The sequence below is a fragment of the Alosa alosa genome, chromosome 17, assembly GCF_017589495.1.
Source record: "Alosa alosa isolate M-15738 ecotype Scorff River chromosome 17, AALO_Geno_1.1, whole genome shotgun sequence".
NCBI lineage: Eukaryota > Metazoa > Chordata > Actinopteri > Clupeiformes > Clupeidae > Alosa > Alosa alosa.
This window is the reverse complement of record NC_063205.1, coordinates 8,847,734-8,868,814: the sequence shown is the minus strand read 5'-3', so window position 1 is coordinate 8,868,814 and position 21,081 is coordinate 8,847,734. Positions and strand designations below refer to the sequence as shown.

Genomic DNA, 21,081 nt, shown 5'->3' with positions numbered 1-21,081 from the left:
ACAGGTATGATCACAGGTATAATCACAGGTATAATCACAGGTATGATCACAGGTATGATCACAGGTACTGTATGATCACAGGTATGTTCACAGGTATAATCACAGGTATGTTCACAGGTATGTTCACAGGTATGATCACAGGTATGATCACAGGTATGATCATAGGTATGTTCACAGGTATGATATGGTAGAGCTGCTCCGCTTCTTTCCCACTGACTTTAACACTAACACAGCACCTATTCCTCATTCAGTGGATGTTGGAGTGAAGCACAAGACCTGTGCACCGTCACTGAGAGATGAAGGGATGTCTAGTATATTAATACATTTCAGCTTCATCATAAGGCAACCAAAGGTAAAGCACAGAATGTCAATATTTGAGGTCAGTTTTGAAAAGTGTGATGCAAAAGTCAGGTTTTAGGAGTGGATGTGTGTGCAGGAGTGAGGAAATGGACAGTGTGAATCAGGTGTGGGATATTTCCTCCGACGAGACTCATGCTCCCACAAAGGACAGCCCCATTAGCGTAACAGCGGAGCTGACGGCCCCGAGCAAAACCACACACTTACTGCATGAGGCGGACTAACACAAAGGGGCTATCCACTGACCATGCACTGAAACTCCAAATCACCTTGACCTTCTCAACCATCTAAAACCTGATGCGCGCACTGGAGCCGTTATGGCGTGGGCAGACATTGTGTAAATTTCCGCTTTCTGTCTTGGCTGAACCGCCTCCTTTAGTGACCCTTCACTGCTTATATTCCTGAGCTGGAGCAGAGGGCTCGGGGGTGGCTCGCTGACTTACGTGAAATGTGCCTCCAGGAGAGCAGATAGCCGGACGCCGCAGCCACACTCGTCCAGTTCAGGACCGTGCTGTTGTCCGTCACGTCCAGGGTGACAAAGTTATTCACTTTGGGCATGTCCACTACAACACAGAGTGACAAGCCAGTGAGTGAGTAAATTACGCTTTTAGATAGGCATGATAAGTCATTGAGATAGCCCCATCAATTCAACAGTAGAGTGGACATATGTTTTTAAAGACTAAAATTCAGGTCAGTTTTATCCAGGTAGTCAGGTGGACTCACGTGTGCGAGCAGTGAGCATGAATGGGCTGCCCTCTCGCTCGCCCAGCATGGGCGTCACCTGAAGTTTGTAGGGCGAACTCTCCTGCAGCCCCTTGACGGTCAGAGAAGTGGAGGTGGCAGGGACCAGCTGGCTTTTCTCCTCCCCACCTGCAGAGGGCAGAAGAGGGACAATCTCACAATTGTGACCCAACAGAATGCCTAAACTGGCAATTAATTAAAAGGAAGAGATATTAGATGGTACTGCTGCAGGTAGGATGGGGTCAAGGATTATGTGGCCGGTGAGGATTATGGGAGATTTATTGTGGTAATTACATAAAAAAGTGTGGAAGTGAATACACACACACACACACACACACACACACACACACACACACACACACACACACACACGCCCTTAATATGGGTTCCAGGGAACAAAGTTAGAGTTCCTTCCATGAACTTTAAGACTTTTTGAACTGAATGACTCCACTTCATGTGAGACTGACTCTGATGTCATCTGAGCATTGAAGATCCACTATCTCATAGTAGAGTCATAAACCCTGACTGTGCACATGTCTGCAGCGTACCATGGAAGGAGCTCCAGGACACCTTGTACCCCGACACCCCCGGCGTCCTCTTCCAGGCCAGCTTGAAGGTGTTGATACCGATGTCCACCACTTTCACCTCCCTCACCGGCGGAATCTGCTCCGAGTCTGTGGGCGAAGCTGGAGACACCCAAACCATGTTGTCAACTCTAGCATTCCTACTGCACAGCCCTGCTCACAATACACAATCACTGGTGCTAAGCAGATAGCATCTGCCTTTATTTTCTTTTCCATCCATAAGCTTTGAAAAATCCACATCTGATTGCTGAAACTGATTTGATGGTGCAAATGACAAATGGAAGTCTTAATTCAGAATTTAGAATTTTTTTCTGATTAAACAACTGTGGCAAAACCCTGCTGCAGCAGGCACGTGTCATGAAACTCATCTGTAACACTGCATCTGCTGTTCTCCCCTTCCTATTCATGGGCAACTGTTTACTTATCAAACACTTCATCTGAAAATGACACAGCTTCAGCCAAACTGCTACTGAGAAATTAGTTGAAATTAAATGAGAAATTAAATGAGATCATTGATAAGCGTTTCAAATTGCAATTCAATTAAATGTATATAATTCCATCACAGCAACGCAACTGACATTGTCTCAAGGCACTTGAGGGCAACAGGGCCTTTTCATATTCAAACAATGTTACCAGTTCAATAAAGAATGATGTTCAATGACAGAGACAAAGTGATGAGAGATATGGTGCTGCACATAAGGGCTTCAGGAGAGAAAAGGAGAGCTGCCCCAAGTCAGGCCCGCAGTGCTGGTCCAGCCACCACACCAGGTTACAGTCTGGACAGAGACTGCCCGCAGCAAGAAGGCCAAGAACCACAGACAGTGCCAATCAACTGCTGACACGGAACGTATCCGTGGGAACAATGGGGGTTGCTTCGAGCAATCACTGCCTGCTTGCCTCTGGCAAGGCATAATAAGTTGATCAAATCTTGGCCTGTTCTGGTTTCTTAATGAGGGGTTCCCAATAGTACATATTGCAAAATCAGAAAGCCTATCACTTCACTTTAAACACACCGTGTCAACTAGTTTCAAGAGATATTTCAAGAACATCTTATCAAGTACAAACCAGCAGCTACAGTACCTGTACCCATTCAACCAACATAAATTTAACTCTGGTGCCCAGAGTATAACCAAACAGGTTAAAATAGCATTTAGCTATTATGCTGCCCACTGCAAGGACCAGCTCAACATGGGGATCTGTCCTAACTCTAACCTGCTTTAACAAAAATGACCTTATCTTCCACTGTGTTCAATGAATCAGTTGGCTACTGTATGTGAGTTTTTAAAGCGATTAGTCACATTTGCACTGTTTGGTTTTATACTGTTGTCATTGTCTTCAATCTTGACCACTCAGTGACCACTGTGTATGATAATTTGCAATATTCACTTTAGGGGGTCCAACGGTTCATTCGGTACATACCTTTGTGTTGAAGTGATGGTTTTGGTTAAATTCCGGTATAGTAAACCTGTAAGTACTGCTAGTATAACAATGTTTTGACGTCAATTAACTAAACTGACATATCCATCACTTAATATTTATATATGTGTGGGAACTCGAATCTGAAACATGGTCTGGTACACATCTGCATTGAACCTAACGTCCTGTACCTAAACGGTTCAGTACAAATATGTATACCTTTACACCCCTAGTTCACTTTAACTTGAAGTATTAACCTACTCTCACACTCTCTCTGATCGTGTGCACCCTACGCTGACCTGTAATCAGCTACATACAGTAGCCAGTCCTGCAGCCTGCACACACTGACCAGCTGCTAGGTCCACACCGTGGTCCCCTCACTCAATGCTCCCAAATCATCAGCATGATAAATATGATCAACAGTGCTTCTAGAATCAGCATGCTTAAATACAAAGGACATTAATATTTCTTATGGTTCAATTATTTATTATAAGTATGACCATGTAATGTAATGGCTACTCTCCCTAAGACATATTCTACTCTCATAAGACATCAGATTACCTGTGTGTTGCGAGACAGACATTTCTGGCCCCTCTGTGTTGCCGTAAATGGCAGCGATGCTAACAGTGTACACAATCTGTGGGATGAGTCCATCAATGCGGTGTGCCAGCGCACTGCGGTCCAAGTAGCGGCTCTGAGTTGCTGCACCATCTATGGAGTGAGACAGACACCGTGTCTGGGTTGCATGTGTACATAGCAGTGACCAGAAGAAGCTGGTCACGGTATAGACAACATCAGTATAGGAAAAGAAGTATAGAAACTTTTGCTGTCTAAATCCTGTAGTGTTTAACATGATAAAAGAAATAGAAACCACAGGTATGTCAGTGAGTAGATGTCAATTTACTGTGAACTTCCGGTTACAGAAGTCAAAATGGCCAGAGTGGAAATCGGTGCCCCAGGGTTCCACAGTCCACCCCTGAGATGAGTGACACTGACCCTGCACCAGTGCTATCCCACTGACCTGGGCTCCAGGTGAGTTTGTACTCAGTGGCTCCAACGATGGCGCTCCACTCCACATCTATGGAGGTGCTGGTGTAGGAGGTGACCTTGAAGTTGGACACGTAGCCGAGAGGCGCTAGAAAAGAGGAACAATGGAATTGGGAGAGAGAGAGACAGAGAGAGAGAGAGAGAATGGGAGAGAGAACGACAGAAAGGCCACATGTGATATCCAGGACATTAAAGAGAAATGTGATCAAACGTAGAGCTTCCTGCTCCATGTCTCGTGTGAACATGTGAGATCTTATGGAGGGGTGAAAACGTGCCATACAAACACTGGCACCCTGCAGAGAGTGAGGGGATTGGAGCTGCCCGTTGGGATCAGCCTTTGGGAGATGATGATAAACGTGACACTGATCTCTTTGATCACAGTTCAATGTTACGTTTGTATAATTAATACATTGTATAATCAACATTGAGTGACATGTGCCTGCATAAAGTTTTTTGTGTATGCATTTATATTAACACCAAGTCTTAACGTTTAAGTGCACGTATGTGTTGTGTGTGTGTGTGTGTGTGTGTGTGTGTGTGTGTGTGTGTGTGTGTGAGTGAGTGTGTTTACATGAGTGTATGAATTTTATATTCATCTATTGCTGTTGACATTACCATGTGTATTCTATTTTGATTTTTTTTATTTTGTTGTTGTTGTTGTTGTGTTCATGTGTCACTTACAGGTGCGGAAGGTGGCGGTGATTCCAGGTCCCACCACGGACCCAAACAGCACGTAGAGAGAGAGCACGTACTCCGTGTCATACACCAGATTCTTCAGCAGGTACTCCGTAGTGTTGCCGTTCAGAGCCACCTGTCGGGGACGGTCACGACCCACAAACTCTACACACACACACACACACACACACAAGCAAGCACACACACACACACACAAACACACACACAAACATACACACACACACACACACACACACACACACACACAAGCAAGCACACACACACACACACAAACACACACACAAACATACACACACACACACACACACACACAAACAACACACACACACACACACACACACACACACACACACACACACAAACACACACACACACACACACACACACACACACACACACACGAACACACACACACACACACAAACACACACACACACACACACACACACACACACACACACACACACACACACACACGTTTAAGCATGCACACAGCTTTAGAATAATTCATATACAACACACGAGTGTGCAATTGCATTTGTTGGTTTTGCGTTATTTGTTGGGTTACTTTCAGACGTCAAACATGAAGCACCACCAAAAAAACCAAACACAAATATAATGAACCTGCATGAAGACGTAACATGGTGCTCGTGGGTGAAGTCAGAATCTCTCCCCTCCTTTCATCTCGCCCTGATCAATCCTCCTACTCCCCTCTCACCGCCAGTGTGCTGGGGAAGGATGATGCTAACTTTAAACTATCTGGACTAGCTTGGATCTATCAAGTCCGCCTCCCACCTCTCCGCACGGATTTACCCACAAGCCTCGGCTGTCATTAAAGGGAAACTGGGCCCAATAGCGCATCCTCTCCTTCAGTCATTAAAGTTGGGGGTTGCTTGAGCTTGGCTGCAACAATCTCTTTCAAAAGGCATCACCCTTCAATCTTTTGGATGGGATATGGTGACATCAAACAGCCATTCGCCTACCGCTGTCACACACACACACACCCACACACACACACACACACGCACACACACACCAGCACACAAACAAACAAACACAAAAACACACACACACACACACACACACACACACACACACACACACACACACACACACACACACACACACACACACACACACACACCAGCACACAAACAAACAAACACAAAAAACACACGCACACACATATACTGTACATACACACACCTGCACACAAACAAACAAACAGAAACACGCATACACATACACACACACACACACACACACACACACACTTTCTCTCTCTCTCTCACACACACACACCCCAACAAAATCCAGTGCTGCTCCTGAAAGAATGAGTCACAACGAGTGTGAAGAGGCACCTTCACTTCACTGCACAAACAACGTCACACACACAGACACAGGTAAAGTACAGGCAGACTGCAGCAGAATAAAAAGCAGCCTGGTGATGAGAGACCAGTAACACCACAACGGCAGGACCATGGAGAGGGAATGGAGCACAGAGAGGGGCAAAAGAGGAGGGGGGATGGAGGTGGGAGAGAAGGGGGAGGCAGGGGGGTCACCTGGCGTAGGACCCCAGGCCAACCGGTAGCCAGTGGCCCCAGGGACAGCGTTCCAGGACGTAAGCGCACTGCTGGTGCTGATGCTCAGAGCTTTGAGAGACTGGACCGCACTGTAATCCACTGAGGGATAGAGAGAGAGAGAGAGAGAGAGAGAGAGAGAGAGAGAGAGAGAGAGAAAACACAACAACAAGACACAAATGATTGTTGCATAGTTATTCAAATACTTTATACTGCAGTCATAAAAGACAAGAATCGAAGTGCAACAACCTACATATGAAAAGTACATGAAGATCGCTCCAATAAAATAATAAACAGACACAACGAATGGAATGAAATAGTGTATAAGCAAACATCAAAGTAACTGAAATGCTTACACAACACATCACAAAGCCACAATCCACTGCAGCACTGATCTATAATCTAATCTGACATAACATAACAATGAGGACAACAGACTACGGCAGCATGGGCACAGTAACTCTATAATGAGCACCACGAATCGGCTGGGTGATGGACAGAAACCAACAGTGAGAGTGAAGGGGATCTCTGTTGTTCAAACACACTCACGTGTTTTTGCCCGAGTGGTAGTGACGGGCCCCTCAATGTCCCCAAAGATGGGGTTGATGGTGATGATGTACTGGGTGCCTGTGTGGAGGCCTTGGATCATGTAGTAGTTGTAAGAGTCCCCTAAGTTCACATTCTCAATGTGTCCATCCGCCGCTGGAAAAAAAACACACACACACACACATGTGTAATAAAACATTGAAGACAAACCTAATGGCATTCTTTAATTGGTGGAAGAGTTTAGGTTTACTTTTTCAGTGAACAAAAGCCAATAATGGTCTAAACAATACTGCTAACTAGCGTTTGATTTTTCTTTTAAATACAATTAGTAGAACTTCATGACTATGACGCTAATGTTGTCTCAAGGATCTTTCCGTTGTGGTTGTTGTTGTTCTTGCTGTTTTGTGTTGCTTTGTTTTAGTGGTGTTTGCTGAGAGGCGAGGCAGTGGAGTTATTTACCTGTGGAGGCCCAGGTGATTCTGTAACCCGTGGCGCCCCTGACGGAGGTCCAGCGCGCCTGCACCGTGTCTGTGGTGGCGTTCTCCACCAGGAGCTTCCCAACCGGAATCAGCTTCACTACAACACACAGTTTCACACCAAACTCAGTGGAATCAGCTTCACTAAAACACACAGTTTCACACCAAACTCAGTGGAATCAGCTTCACTACAACACACAGTTTCACACCATACTCAGTGGAATCAGCTTCACTACAACACACAGTTTCACATCAAACTCTGTGGAATCAGCTTCACTACAACACACAGTTTCACACCAAACTCAGTGGAATCAGCTTCACTACAACACACAATTTCACACCAAACTCTGTGGAATCAGCTTCACTACAACACACAGTTTCACACCCAACTCTGGCCACATCCTCAAGAGCTAAATCTAATAGCAGTGAGCACAATTCACTTCGGTAGTAGTTCAACAAGTTCATGAAGTTTCAAGCAACATTAAAAAGTTTACCTGATTATCACTTATTGATAAGCAAATATGATCATTTTATGCGCAAAGGTAAATAGCATGTATGCAAGCTGCTTTGAAGTAAGATATATAGAGACTGCAGATATGGATTTATTAGTGCTATACCACCACTCTATGGCAGACAGAGGACGGTGCAGGCGCAGTGCTTGTAATGAAAGCAAACTGAAATACTATGAATGAGGGGCGGGCACTGCAACTACTACTACTCATAGCCTACGACCAATAATATATCAACAATAATAAATTCAATACCTAATCAACTCAAAAAATGATGATCAATTGCACTGACTAAAAGTTGCAACATTTCATAAGTATAACACACCAATATATTGATCACATCAAGGATGCATGCTACTGCAGCCAATAGATTCAGTGTCAGAAAGTGAATGCTGCCCCCCTGTGGTACAACTCATGAAAAGCAAACTGCATGAAAATGTGTCTTTCAAGCCTCACTATAGAAGAGAGGACATTAACAATTTTATGAACAGAAGAGACACAAAGAGGAGAAGTGAAAAGAAGAGAGAGCGCGGTTTTGGGACTGCATAAGGCAGAAGAGGAGTAGAAAGGAAAAAGAGAGTGATAAATAGAAAACGCCCAGGGGAGATAAAAGGTAGGGATTGAGTGAGCGAGCGGCTCGATGGTGTTTTAAGCCCCCAACACCGCCTTCCAGGCAGCGCTGCCACCGTCAACTTAATTAGGGCACCTAATCCTAACCCTAACCCCAATCCTAACCTTAACCCATGCCTAACCCTAGTGTCTTCCAGGCAGCGCTGCCTTGAAGACAGGGGCAGCCGTGGCCTACTGGTTAGCACTTCGGACCTGTAACCGGAGGGATGACGGTTTGAACCCCGACCAGTAGGCACGGCTGAAGTGCCCTTGAGCAAGGCACCTAACCCCTCACTGCTCCCCGAGCGCCGCTGTTGATGCAGGCAGCTCACTGCGCAGGGATTAGTGTGTGCTTCACCTCACTGTGTGTACACTGTGTGTGTTTCACTAATTTACGGATTGGGATAAATGCAGAGACCAAATTTCCCTCACGGGATCAAAAGAGTATATATACTTATATATATAAGACAATGTTGGGGGCTTAAAACACCAAGAAATGAGTGAGTGAGTGAGTGAGTGAGTGAGTGAGCGAGGGAGCCTCTCGTACATGTTCTGCCCACAACAGACACCGGCTCACTCCGGCCCTCGGGGTAGACGGCATAAATGCTGACGGTGTACTTCTTATCCTCCTCCAGACTGTCAATCACGTGGGAGGAGACGTCGCCACGCACTGTCTGCTCGTACACCAGTCCTGGACGGTCCGCTGAGGACAGAATCAAAGCACACACATCACCACCATAACATTGGAGCTTCTTATTGCACAATGCTGATTTTAGAGCTGTTCCTCACTTCTCTACTCTACTCAAAAACAACAAATTCATCAAAAGTTGCCCATTTCAATATGGTGGAGGCAACAATCAGTCTTACAGTCTTATAATCTCATCACTCTGTATAATATTGGCCAAAATGCGTCAGCCAAATGTAATGTAATGTAATAATATCTGCATTATTCTCCTGATTTCCAATGCAAATGAAATCTGGAGAATATATTAGCTGCTTCAAGCAAATCAATGGCGCTAGCCAATTACATTTTTAAACCCGCGTTAGGAATTAGAATTGGGTGTTATCTAGACACCTAGCCTGAACTGAATTCCTGATGTGCACAAGCCGAGCATGAAAACACACTGGTGCCAAATCCGTCTCAAAAGAGCTGCTCACGTCGAGGGATGAAGATCTTGTAGGAATCGATTTTGGCTAAAGAAGGTGTCCAGGACAGGCGCAAGGAGAAGAGGCCTTCCTCGATCACACGGAAGTTAGCCACCTGGGGGAGCAGAGCTGAGGAACACAGGGAACAGTTGTATGAATAACACGCTACTTTGTGTAATGTGTGTATTACATGTAATGTGTGTTAAAGCAAACATATGCACATGCATATGTGTGTGTGTGTCTGTGTGTGTGTGTGTGTGTGTGTGTGTGTGTGTGTGTGTGTGTGTGTGTGTGTTAGACAGGAGTTACACACTTGTCTCTGTGATGATGCTGGCTGAGTCCCCGACACGTCCTGGGTAGATGGCATACACAGTGAGTAAGTACTCTGTCTTTGGGGTCAGGCCCACCACCTGAGCAGTACTTTCATCTGCCTTCAGGTCAACCTGCAGCGAAAGCAGGACAGAGCAGGACAGACCAAAACACAGGGGGAGAAAGGAGAGTCATGAAGTGACCAATACAAACCCTCCTCACAGCTAGGATGCTCATGCCACTGCATTAGCGCTCACTCTTGCTAAAACATCTTTAGACATCTTTTCTGCTTCCCTGCATTACTCTGCTTGCACTATTATTGTATAATTCATACTACAGCATTGTCCACAAATACTACTGATCTATACTATGATAAAGTCTTCTGAAACAGCTGGCCAATTTTAATTCCCAATGCACACATCACACTGCAGTCCATTAACGGCACACAGCACTCACACTCTGAGTGGCATACAGTAAAACAGCCTGAGTATCTGCTGCTCATGGTCCTCATTGACCACTAGAGAGAAAAGAGCTATAGGCACTGACCTCATCCGAGTGATCTTTTCTGAAATGTTACAACTGCTAATAGTTCTGTATGTGACATGACAGAACTTCAGTCTAAACATCTAAGATTGAAGTCGATGCCTTGATATATTTAAGCAATTTAATTAATAGAGCATGATCCTTCCTGCGGACGTAGGCATTTGTCCATCAATTCTGAGCCTCTCAGCAAGGTCAGTGGTGTTACAGTAACAGCAGCTCCTCTCTCTCTTTTGTTGTTTTGTTCCAGGGTTGTGCACAATTCGAATTGCAATTCTGCTTCCTGCTTGCTACCTCAATTGAAATGTAAGTGAAATTCAAGAATTGAATTGGAATTTAAGAGCCAGTTTCAATTCAATTCTGGAATTTTGCACAAGCCTGTTTTGTTCTCTCTCTCTCATTCTCTCTCTTGTTCTCTCTGTCCCTCTCTCTTTGGTGACCATCTGTTGTCGGGTCTCTTGTGCAGCGTAAGCCTTCTGCCTCCGCTCACCTGAGTCTGCTGAGCCGAGAGCAGGTGTCCCTTTGGAGAGTGTGGAGTGACCAGCAGCCTGTAGCCCGTTACGTCTCCAGAGGCCGGGCTCCAGGTCAGCCTCAGGGAGCTGTAGGCCAGCTCGCTCACCTGCAGGTCCCTCGGCCCCACGATCACCTCATCCACCACTACACACAGCCAAACAGGAAGGGAGACATGGAATGAGGAGAGAGAGAGAGAGAGAGAGAGAGAGAAAGGAGGGGGGAGGAACGAGAGAGAGTGATAAGTAGGACATTAATGAGAGGGACAGAAATGGAGTGACAGAAGAAGGGGAAGAGACAGATAGAGTGAAAGGGAGACAAAAGAGGAATGAGGGTGATAATAGGAGGTTAATGATAGGACATTACTAAATTACATGTTCAGAAAATATGAAAATAGGACAGTAGTATGAATATTCAAAGAGGTCAGGCTTTATTTCAGATATCAAAAATAAACTAATTTTTAACGAGCCTGCATATTTAATCTTATCACCCCACTGCACTATGCAAACCTCATAAAGTGCCTGTGAACAGGTCATAGCTCAGGATTTATAGTCAAATATCAAACATCTGAGGGTAAACAGCTGGTTATTTCTTTTATGGAAATCAGATATATTGGTTTGACTCGGATATTCAAATTGCATATTTCAGGTCTATGAATAGCTGCTCTTTTTGACAGGGCGGTGAAGAGTGAATAGCAGAGTTTTTAATATCACAGTGTCTTGCTCCTCACTTGTTCGTCATTTAACTTCAATTTCCCATTAAGAGGTACAGATTAATGGCTTATGCTAAACATCAGTAGAGTATGAGGGTTTGGTTCTGATTGTGGCAATGCAGAAGTGTGTGTGTGTGTGTGTGTGTGTGTGTGTGTGTGTGTGCGTGTGTGTGTGTGTGTGAGAGAGTGTGTGAGTGTGTGTGTGTGTGTCTGTGTGCGTGCGTGGGTGCATGGGTGCGTGCGTGCCTGACCTGGTTGTGTCTTGGTGATGGGTCGTGGAGGCTCGGAGGCGGTGAAGCAGACTCTGCGCGAGAGCCGAAGCAGGAGGTCCTCCAGGTAGGCGAAGTCGGCACTCATCAGGAGGTGCTCCTCGTAGGGCTCCGTCACCACACGCCTCAGCTCCAGCACATCTGCGTTCCTCACCCCTGACAACACAAACCCACTCAAGATCACAAGGACCAAAAGCGTGACATCAGATTCACCCCTGGTTAAACGAACAGTGACCCCACAATGAGCCTCCATTATGTAATGCATGGTCAGGGACCATTACTGCTGCCTTTGCAGACCAGCAGAATGGACACGCTGACCTCCTGACCCCTGTATTAGACCAAACACTCACTTGCTCTCACAGAATGTCCCAGCTAGGGCATTTGGCACACCCAATTGTTTGAAAAGTTTTCATAAACTTGGATGAAAGTTTTCATGTTCATAATAAACTTTGAGCACACCCACATAAAACAAGCGAACACAGTAGCCTTATCATTCACACTGGATGTACTACATAATTGGCTCATAAGTATTCTCGAGCACGCGGTCCAAAATATCTCCGTTCATTTGTCGGGAACAGGGAAAAATGATCTCAGTCGATTGTAAATCCACGAGTTCTGCACCATTAAATCGCTGGACTAATTGCTACGTGTCAGAGCGTGACTGACTAATGGAGTTCCTACACTGCTCCCAAAAAAAGAGAAGGCCGAGGAAAAAAAACAGATGAGCTACATATCTAACACAGCATCTCCTGTTCTGTGCTGTGTCATGGGACAGTGAAGGATGACTTCACACACACTTGTGTGCGCATGGAGATGTATATGGCTTGGTGTAGCCTGATGCATATGACTAGGCTGACACTCACACACACACACACACACACACACACACACACACACAGGGAGGAGTTGAGCTTGGTGTGATTTATTTGGCCCTCTTGGGAGAAGATTGATTGGACAGTCATAACTTTGTGTCAGAGAGGGCAGCACGAGGGGGGGGGGTTAGACCGGTGGGAGGCAGTGTTGAGAGGGATCCTGATGAAAAATTACTGCAATTAGTCCGCCGCCGGCTAATGAGCTGTAATTATTTCAGCGCTTGGGGTGTCTCGCTGAGACCATGAGAGAGAGAGAGAGATGCTTGAGGCACATGGTGATCGGTCGATGCATAACCTCTGCTACTACTAGACTAGAGCAAGAAAGTGCACATACTAGCACATATTAGCATTACCTACATAGCTTACATACACATGATACTGCTAAATGTGGCATGATGATAAAAGTGATGGAGGCTGTCAAAACACAAACACTTTTTGTGCTTTACAATGTGTTTACATTATGCTTTACAATGTGTCATTATTATTTTATTTTATTATTATTTCTGTGTAATGTACATCCCCCTGGCATGGTTGCAACAATGCTTTTGTACTGTATTATTGTATACTCTTCAATTGATCTAATAAAAAGAATGTCTAATAGGGAAAAAAAAGTGATGGACTTACCCACGGCAAAGAGTGAGATGCCACTGTCTCTCACTGTCTTCGCTGGCCCGTCAATGGTATCATCTGATCGGCCGTTGGTTATAAGAATAGTGATCTGAAAAATGTAAGTTAAAGAAACTAGTTGGTGTAGGCCAGGGATGTCAAAGTCAAATACATTAGAGGGCCAAAAAAACAAATTTGCTACAAGCCGAGGACCGGACTGGTTCAATGTTTATTAAAACATTAAAATGACTGCACGTAACCTATTGAACCAAGACGTGTACTGTATTTTATTTAATGATTAAATGAATAATGACTGTGACTGAAGTGCGGGCAAAGTTTGCACAAATGTACGATTTTTCCCATCCCACCGACCTTGTCATAAAACTTGTTTAAATGATCATATGATGCCTCCTTGCTGCTTTGTCGTCTACATCAGCCTTTCTCAAACTTCTTTGACCTGAGGCCCAGTCAAGGCATATTTTGGGGTCATAGGGCCCCCCTAAATGAACCCACCCCCTCCTCCCACCCCCCATTAAATTATCATAACGATATCACAATTATTATTATTTTTATACTATATTGCTATACATGCACTTCAAAACAGTCAATGTTTAAAGTGCTAAGATTGTTCACAAACGTTTGTGAAAACATGCACATCAGAGTACTGCTTTACTAATGTAAAATATAATTAGGCCTACAATAGTTACATTGTTTTTGCATTGTTGCATGATGCTTGCATGAGAAATACTTCTCAAAACAACAGCAGTTATATGGGTGCCGTTGTTTTGGGACGTTTCCCTCATGCAAGCATAATACACTGATAGAATATTTATATGTTATTTAATTACATTTAATTTGAATGCCTGAATGTAAGGATTCAGGAGACACAATACCAGCTTGTGTGATCAGATCATGCGTAAATCACTGACCTGAAGATCTTTAACTATATTTAACTAAGACTAATTAATAGCTTTTGGCTGACTTTAATACTTAATGCCAAATAGTGTTTTATATAGTCTGTGCTCTGTTTTTTATGGAAGTTGCATAAATCCACGTCGTTCTATTAGATGTCGTTTCATAATTAGCCTTCCAATAGGTGCTACCAACGTGCACACGCATGCATTGAATAAACGCTCATACCACGACTTAATTCTGACACCAAATTAACAAGTATTTCCTACTAATTGCAGAAATGTTTGTTTTCTTTTTCTGTCCGCGGCTCCTTGACCAATTGCGCAGCAAATTATCAGACGATGGCCCGGGAATAATTTTACTCTGCAGACCATTGTCCACATTGCGGACCGCTGCCCATAGTTTGACAAATGGTGACCTGCATGCTGCCATATTAAGGCCTTTTTACGGTGTGTTTTAGCCGGGTTTTCGCGTGGAGCCTTCCGTTCAGACACCAGAATGAACGAGTTCACAGTAACGTTCATCAGGCAGTACTAGCCTAATACAGTACGTTCAGTTCACGTTCGCTCAAAATACATATGAACGAGTGACTTTCGTTCAATGAACGCGTTCAGGCACAACACTGGGGAGGGGGGTAGCTGAAAGTTGACACCTGCCCTGACTGAATACTGATGAATAATGAAGCCGAGGCCCACTTGCGGCGCCGCAGTGAGTTCGTGGGCTACCGTTGCATTGTGGGGAATGGAGTATTGATGCGCAAAACAGCACCCGGCGGCTGTGGCCTGCGGGCCGGTTCTAATACTAATCAAATATCAACCACGGGGGCGGGGCCGTATATAATTTATTCGCGGGCCGGCTCAGGCGGGCCTTGACTTTGACATATCTGGTGTAGGCCTATGATGTCGATTAAAAAGTCAGTTTACGTTTGCATGGGTCATAACAGAAGTGACGACGTTTGCTTGGGTCAGAAGTGACGACATTTTAATACAAAGTATTAGGCCTATTCATAATTTAGCCACCACCCAACCCCAGTCTCGTCACGCACAAACTGATGGTAATGTACCGGCATGCGGACAGTGATGAAAAATGTATTTGTGGTTCGTCCAGAATTCAGACACAATAAATCGCGTTAGCTTCATTAGCATTCACACCAGCCCTGTATCCAGCATTTCTTCCATCAGATGCTTTCTATTTAGTCAGATTCATGAATGCTGAGAGTGAAAAGGCCATTTACAGATGAATTTGGTAAATGCTGTTAGATGTGGGGAATGAATTTCCACAGCCTCGGATGCATGAATTCATGATGAACTTGGATTACACTGACAGAAGAAGCAGGACTATAGCCATCAGCAAGCAACCCAACAGTAGCCTGGTAATACCCAGATTCTGATTGTAGCCTACAGTTGGGAGTGGGTCTGGAAAAGGTTCATTGACTTATGATTTCTAGCAGGGGCGTAACTAGCAGTGAAATTAAACTTAAATTGGTACATTAAACTCTTAGGCCTACCAAATTGTTTCAAAAGTGTAGCAATGTTGTAAATTGAAAAACTAAGGTTTTAAATGCAAAGTTTCAATTCCAAAGAAATACACGTCCATACCGGATTAGCGATCATTTGCATGCCCGTGTTTTAGGGACATTGGAAATGGACGTCAATGGCCTCTTGGCCAGATGGACCAGCAGAGCAAATCCCAAATTTGCCTAAAATTGGTATGGGTATTCCCAGGCTAATCCAACAGATCTAGGACACCAAGTTCTGCTCTGCTGGCATGATAGGCTAAAAGTGAAACTGGAAGCTTTACCTTAGCGGTGTTGTCCCTGGCTATGGAGGGCCCAAAGACGGACTCGGCGAGGAACTCCAAGGCCTCCCCCGTGCGGCTGCCACCTCCCTCATAGGGCATCTCCTCCACGGCCCTCAGCACCTCGTCCAGCGTAGAGTAGTCCGTCAGAGCGATGCGCATCCTGGGGAGGGTCAGGGACAGCTTGTCAACCCCTGGCTGGCTTGCTGGAGCTCCCCTCAGAGCTGTTCTCTACAACTCTACAACACTAATCTAACCCTCATCCTGTCTGGATCCAGTCCAGCTTTCTGGGACACTGATATATGGGTTTTTAGGGAGGTGTTAAAGTAGTAGGAACGTACACAAACCTGAATTCCTCAAAGGTATTTTTACCGCATAAAGTGCTATTTAAAGCACTGCTGGATGACCTGTCCTTGCAAGAGGTTTTTAAGTTTTAAACAGTGAAAGACATGCATTATTCCATAGATTGAGATGAGCATGCAAATGAATGGCTGTGTGGGTTTTAAAAATGTAAAATGTTCAGGGAAAGAAAGTCAGTTTAACATGAGACATTTTGTTCTGCCGCAGCGTAGAACTAGAGTGTTCTACAAGTATAGACAGGTAGAGGTCATATGGTAATAGTTTTATGGACTTACTAAGCACGCCTCCAGCAATAACTTCAATATCAATACCTGACTGTCATACAAACTCACTCCACTGCAATACAGTATCATGATTAGCCTTGGTTGTATTTGCACCCACCAACACATTCCAGGGGCAAAAGCTGATCTCACCTTGGGGTGTCAGCGTAGACGGTGACCCCAAATCGAACACCCGCCTCCCCCAGCATGCGGTTTTGGAAGGCACGCATAATGGAGGATATAAACTCCTTCACCTGCTGGAAACTTGTAGGCCCCACCGACCATGACTCATCCACGAGGAAGACAATGTCAGCAGGCATGGCTGTGCGGCACTCTGCGAAAGCAAAACAGAGGAAACTGTAACATTACTATCTGAGTTGTCCCAATCGTTTGTGCACTGGCACTACATTTCCCATGTTCCCATTTTCTTGCTCATACACTCTCATATCAAACACTTAAGGTCAAGCGCAAACTTCAAAAAGAGACTTCAAGCATTGCTGAAAGGAGATTTTCAGCTGAAAGAATAGTTACTGATCTTAAAATCAATGTAGACCTCTTTCTATTGCAAATTGCATATTGCAAAGTTATGCTATAAATTATATATATAGATAATATATATGTATATCCAGTATGAATTTCATCCTAAATGGCAGGATTCATGGACATCTTGGAGGCAAGGTGATGGGGTGTGGTATGGTTAACCGCCACCTGATGGCAGTACAATCCTGGTGAAAGAGCTCCCTGGTAGGAAGAGTCACCTTAGGGAGGTGCCAACAGCACACGCTCAATGCACCACTTTGCTAATAAAACAACAGCAATGACTAATGCTTAGAATTCCAATAAGAACCCCGGTTCAATGTGGTCCTGAGCCAGACTTCGCACCTCTCTCTCTCACTCTCTCTCTCTCTCTCTCTCTCTCTCACACACACACACACACACAAAGAAACAAAGACAGAGACAAATGAAAAAGGAAAGGGATGAAAAAAGGAACAAATAAATAAGGGGGGAAGAGAGCAAGGGTATGTGAAGCTCCTGTGGTAGCCTCATGATGCTTTGTAGTAAAGCACCAACAACAAGGATTACAGCGCTCCATAAAGCCTAGGGTTTGTTTATATGGCTGTAGGTGATTTCACTTGCCATCCCTCTTCTCCTTCCTAATCTACCACATTCATTTTTTATAGTCTCCTTTTACAGTTTTATTTCTTCATGCCTTTCTTTCTTTGGTACTTTATTTCTTTCTCTTTCTTTCTTTCTTTCTTTCTTTCTTTCTTTCAATAGAGCACACATTCACAGAATGTGTTTAGTACACATTCACAGAAAACATACATTTTGAGCAGGCCTTTTGATACTCTAAATTGCCACCTTTCATGGCCACCATATGGAGACTTTGCTAAAACATGTCCTCACACTTAAGACGCATTAGACGCTTTGACATGAGGCTCACTGCCTTTGGGAAAGAACTCAGCTGAGAGTGCTGGAAAAATCAGGTGATATTGGGATAGTGCTCCCTGGGCTGGATATTTAAAACACGGAGCAGGCAAACAGATCCTCCGCTGGACAGGCGCTCGCCGTGTCCAGCCTGTCAGGTGATCGCCATATGCCCGCTAATGCAGATCACGCGTACTTCCGGCACGCACGCACGCCGCACAGCTCTGCTTCTGACGCGCACAGTGGTTCCAGCGGAACACAGCGAAGTGTAACATGAAAACACATCTCAACATCACATGTAGCTAAACAGAACTCACATGGCTGCCCAGAAATCACACACAGCTCAATTGATTTTACAGTCACAGCTGTGAAGTCTTATCACTGCTTTCAGTGCAAGACTCGGCACTGCAGGAGTTTACTGGCGCAGCTAAGCATTTTATCAAGTTCAACGTGTCACCTCTGTGAGTAGATCACTGCACCAAGTTAATTATCATCTTTATAAAAGGTCACAACTTCAATACATCCCTAACCTTCAATTAATTAGATGAGCTGAATTCCTGAGTAGTATGTGACATTGCGCTGTTTCTATGCTTACGATTGGTGCTGTGCATGTCTGTGTACACATGTACATATGCGTGTGTGTGTGTGTGTGTGTGTCTGTGGTGGTATGGTAGCCTATATGTGTGTAAGTGTACACTTGTGGTTGTGTGTGTGTATGTGTGTTCCTGGAACCACCATTTATTGACAGACACCCTGTAGGGGAGTCTATGTTAGTGCTAATGTCATGTTGTCATATTGTCTGTCGGCCCACAGCCTTCTCAGAGGCGAAGCAGCTTACAAGGGATTAGCTCTGACACATATGCCTGCAATTCCACACAGTGCAATAAAAATAAAGGCATGACAAGCGATGACAGACTGCTCATCTCTCAACACGACAACATCTCACCTGTCTGTTCAACTCCATAACATGAATGTTTCCTTCTCTCTCTCTCTCTCTCTCCCTTTTCCCCCTTATGTGTATGTATGTATGTATACATTATGTACCCAAGATATGTATACATACATACATACATATGGTACATATGGATGGATGGTTGAGACTCTACACCAGCTGTTGGCCAACAGCCCAAAAGAAGAGCTATGCTACTCAGGCAAATTCCAAAGTCCCAACAACAGGTTGCTGTGGAACCTGATGGCAAAATGGTCTCTTTCAGTCATGTTTGTTTTGGTGCATGCCTCATTAAGCAAGTTACTGTTCACACCTTTTTAGTTATTATTCAGATATGTTTATTTTTTGCACCAGTATGCCAGAGATTGTTTATAAACATCAAAACCAAAAAGAGAACGAGAGTGTGTGTGTGAGGTTGGGTGATGTGGTTTTGACACTTGGAAAAGAACACAGCCATCACAAATCACACAAGGTGACTCGACCCCCCACGGCTAACACACTCAGTCCGTCACTCACAGCAAACAGAAGCGGGCTGGAAAATTACTGTGTTTCAGGGCAAAAGTATTGGCCTTGAAATCTCGCTCGTCACCACCACCACCACTATTACTACTACTACATCCATTCTGCTCTGCCCCAGCCCCCCCCCCACACACACACACACAAACACATAAATGCTCACACACACACACTCATTTCTCGCTTTTATTGTGTTTTCAGTGGTCTCCATGTCCTACATAGGTGGGCGCTCCGGTCTCAGACTGGCCTGTGGAGAACAGGGCACAGCAGGCGGGCAGCTGCATGCGTCTCAGACGCCCTCCCATCCTTGGACATAAACCCCCACTCCCCCTCTCCCCTGGCCTTGCCCCGATCGGCAGGTGTGCAGACACTTTCGCATCTGGACCTGATAGATCCTCTGTCTGCTTGTCTGAGGCTCTGTGAAGGAGCCCCTCTCCTCTCCCCCTCCCAACCATCCAACCCCCACCCCCACATCTGTCACTGCCACCGCCCCCACCCTACCTTCGGCTTGGCCAAGAACCGTCCATGTCGAGAGAGACAAGAGTGACAAGAGCGAGATCCACGCATGGAGGCAATCCATCCTTTTCCCCTCGGCCTCCTCTTTCTCTCCTCTCTCTCACTTTGTCTCTCTCTCTCTCTTCTTGCCGTCCCCTCTTCCTCCGTCCTCCCTCTTTTCCTCCTCTTATCTCCTCCTGCAGGCACTGCTCTGGACCCCTTCTCTGACACTCCGCCGAACTCAGCTGTGCCTCGGCCTTATCTGAAAGCAAAAAAGAGACAGAAAGAGAGAGAGAGAGAGAGAGAGAGTATGAGATAGACATCACCATGCAGTATGTATATGGCCAGCTTGATCTGTGCGTAATTCACGTTGGAGATGATTTGCCGTTGAAAACAAGCTCTGTATCTGTGGACGATTTATCTTCGCTCCTTATCAGCCAGCACATCTTTCAAATGCAGAGCGCGGTGCTTGAAAAATTTCTGTCCGTGACCTTGTGTGAATTTGTCCTAATAGAAAACATGGCTCTGATATATCACAGGAACTAGGATATCATATTGCTCTGAATAAGAGCTAGAAGAAGAAAACATTTCCATTTCATTGATGAGATTTTCCTTGTGTCATTCTTATCAAACTTAATAGAGCAGGCAGTGATGGGAAATAGGAACTGTTTCCAGCATTTGCTAAGGCTCTTTCTCCCAGCGATAATGTGTTTCTAAATGCATCGCATCCAAATCCCCAAAACATCTGAACTTGCCAAGTGGGTGACTATAACACTAAGCCCATGGCAGAATAGACTTAATTTCTACTGAGCTGCCAATGAACCTCGTCATCTTAGACT

The 21,081-nt window shown here is 44.9% G+C and overlaps 1 protein-coding gene across 2 annotated transcripts in view; it reads right to left on the bottom strand.

Moving 5' to 3' along the window:
- The window catches only part of col7a1l (collagen type VII alpha 1-like), a 49,520-nt gene extending 29,102 nt beyond the window's left edge, over positions 1 to 20,418 (bottom strand). For both annotated transcript variants that reach the window (XM_048267249.1, XM_048267250.1), the window contains exons 1-18: positions 20,249 to 20,418; positions 17,008 to 17,188; positions 16,238 to 16,397; positions 13,544 to 13,637; positions 12,030 to 12,203; positions 11,047 to 11,213; positions 10,021 to 10,150; positions 9,720 to 9,836; positions 9,109 to 9,264; positions 7,427 to 7,543; positions 6,971 to 7,123; positions 6,404 to 6,523; positions 4,827 to 4,985; positions 4,120 to 4,233; positions 3,660 to 3,809; positions 1,647 to 1,784; positions 1,081 to 1,227; positions 801 to 920 (exon numbers count right to left, since the gene is read on the bottom strand). In XM_048267249.1, coding sequence (XP_048123206.1) covers positions 801 to 920; positions 1,081 to 1,227; positions 1,647 to 1,784; positions 3,660 to 3,809; positions 4,120 to 4,233; positions 4,827 to 4,985; positions 6,404 to 6,523; positions 6,971 to 7,123; positions 7,427 to 7,543; positions 9,109 to 9,264; positions 9,720 to 9,836; positions 10,021 to 10,150; positions 11,047 to 11,213; positions 12,030 to 12,203; positions 13,544 to 13,637; positions 16,238 to 16,397; positions 17,008 to 17,188; positions 20,249 to 20,327 — 2,476 coding nt within the window. In that variant the 5' untranslated portion in view covers positions 20,328 to 20,418. The remainder of the gene's footprint in view (positions 1 to 800; positions 921 to 1,080; positions 1,228 to 1,646; positions 1,785 to 3,659; positions 3,810 to 4,119; positions 4,234 to 4,826; positions 4,986 to 6,403; positions 6,524 to 6,970; positions 7,124 to 7,426; positions 7,544 to 9,108; positions 9,265 to 9,719; positions 9,837 to 10,020; positions 10,151 to 11,046; positions 11,214 to 12,029; positions 12,204 to 13,543; positions 13,638 to 16,237; positions 16,398 to 17,007; positions 17,189 to 20,248) is intronic.
- Between the last annotated feature and the right edge of the window lie 663 nt (positions 20,419 to 21,081).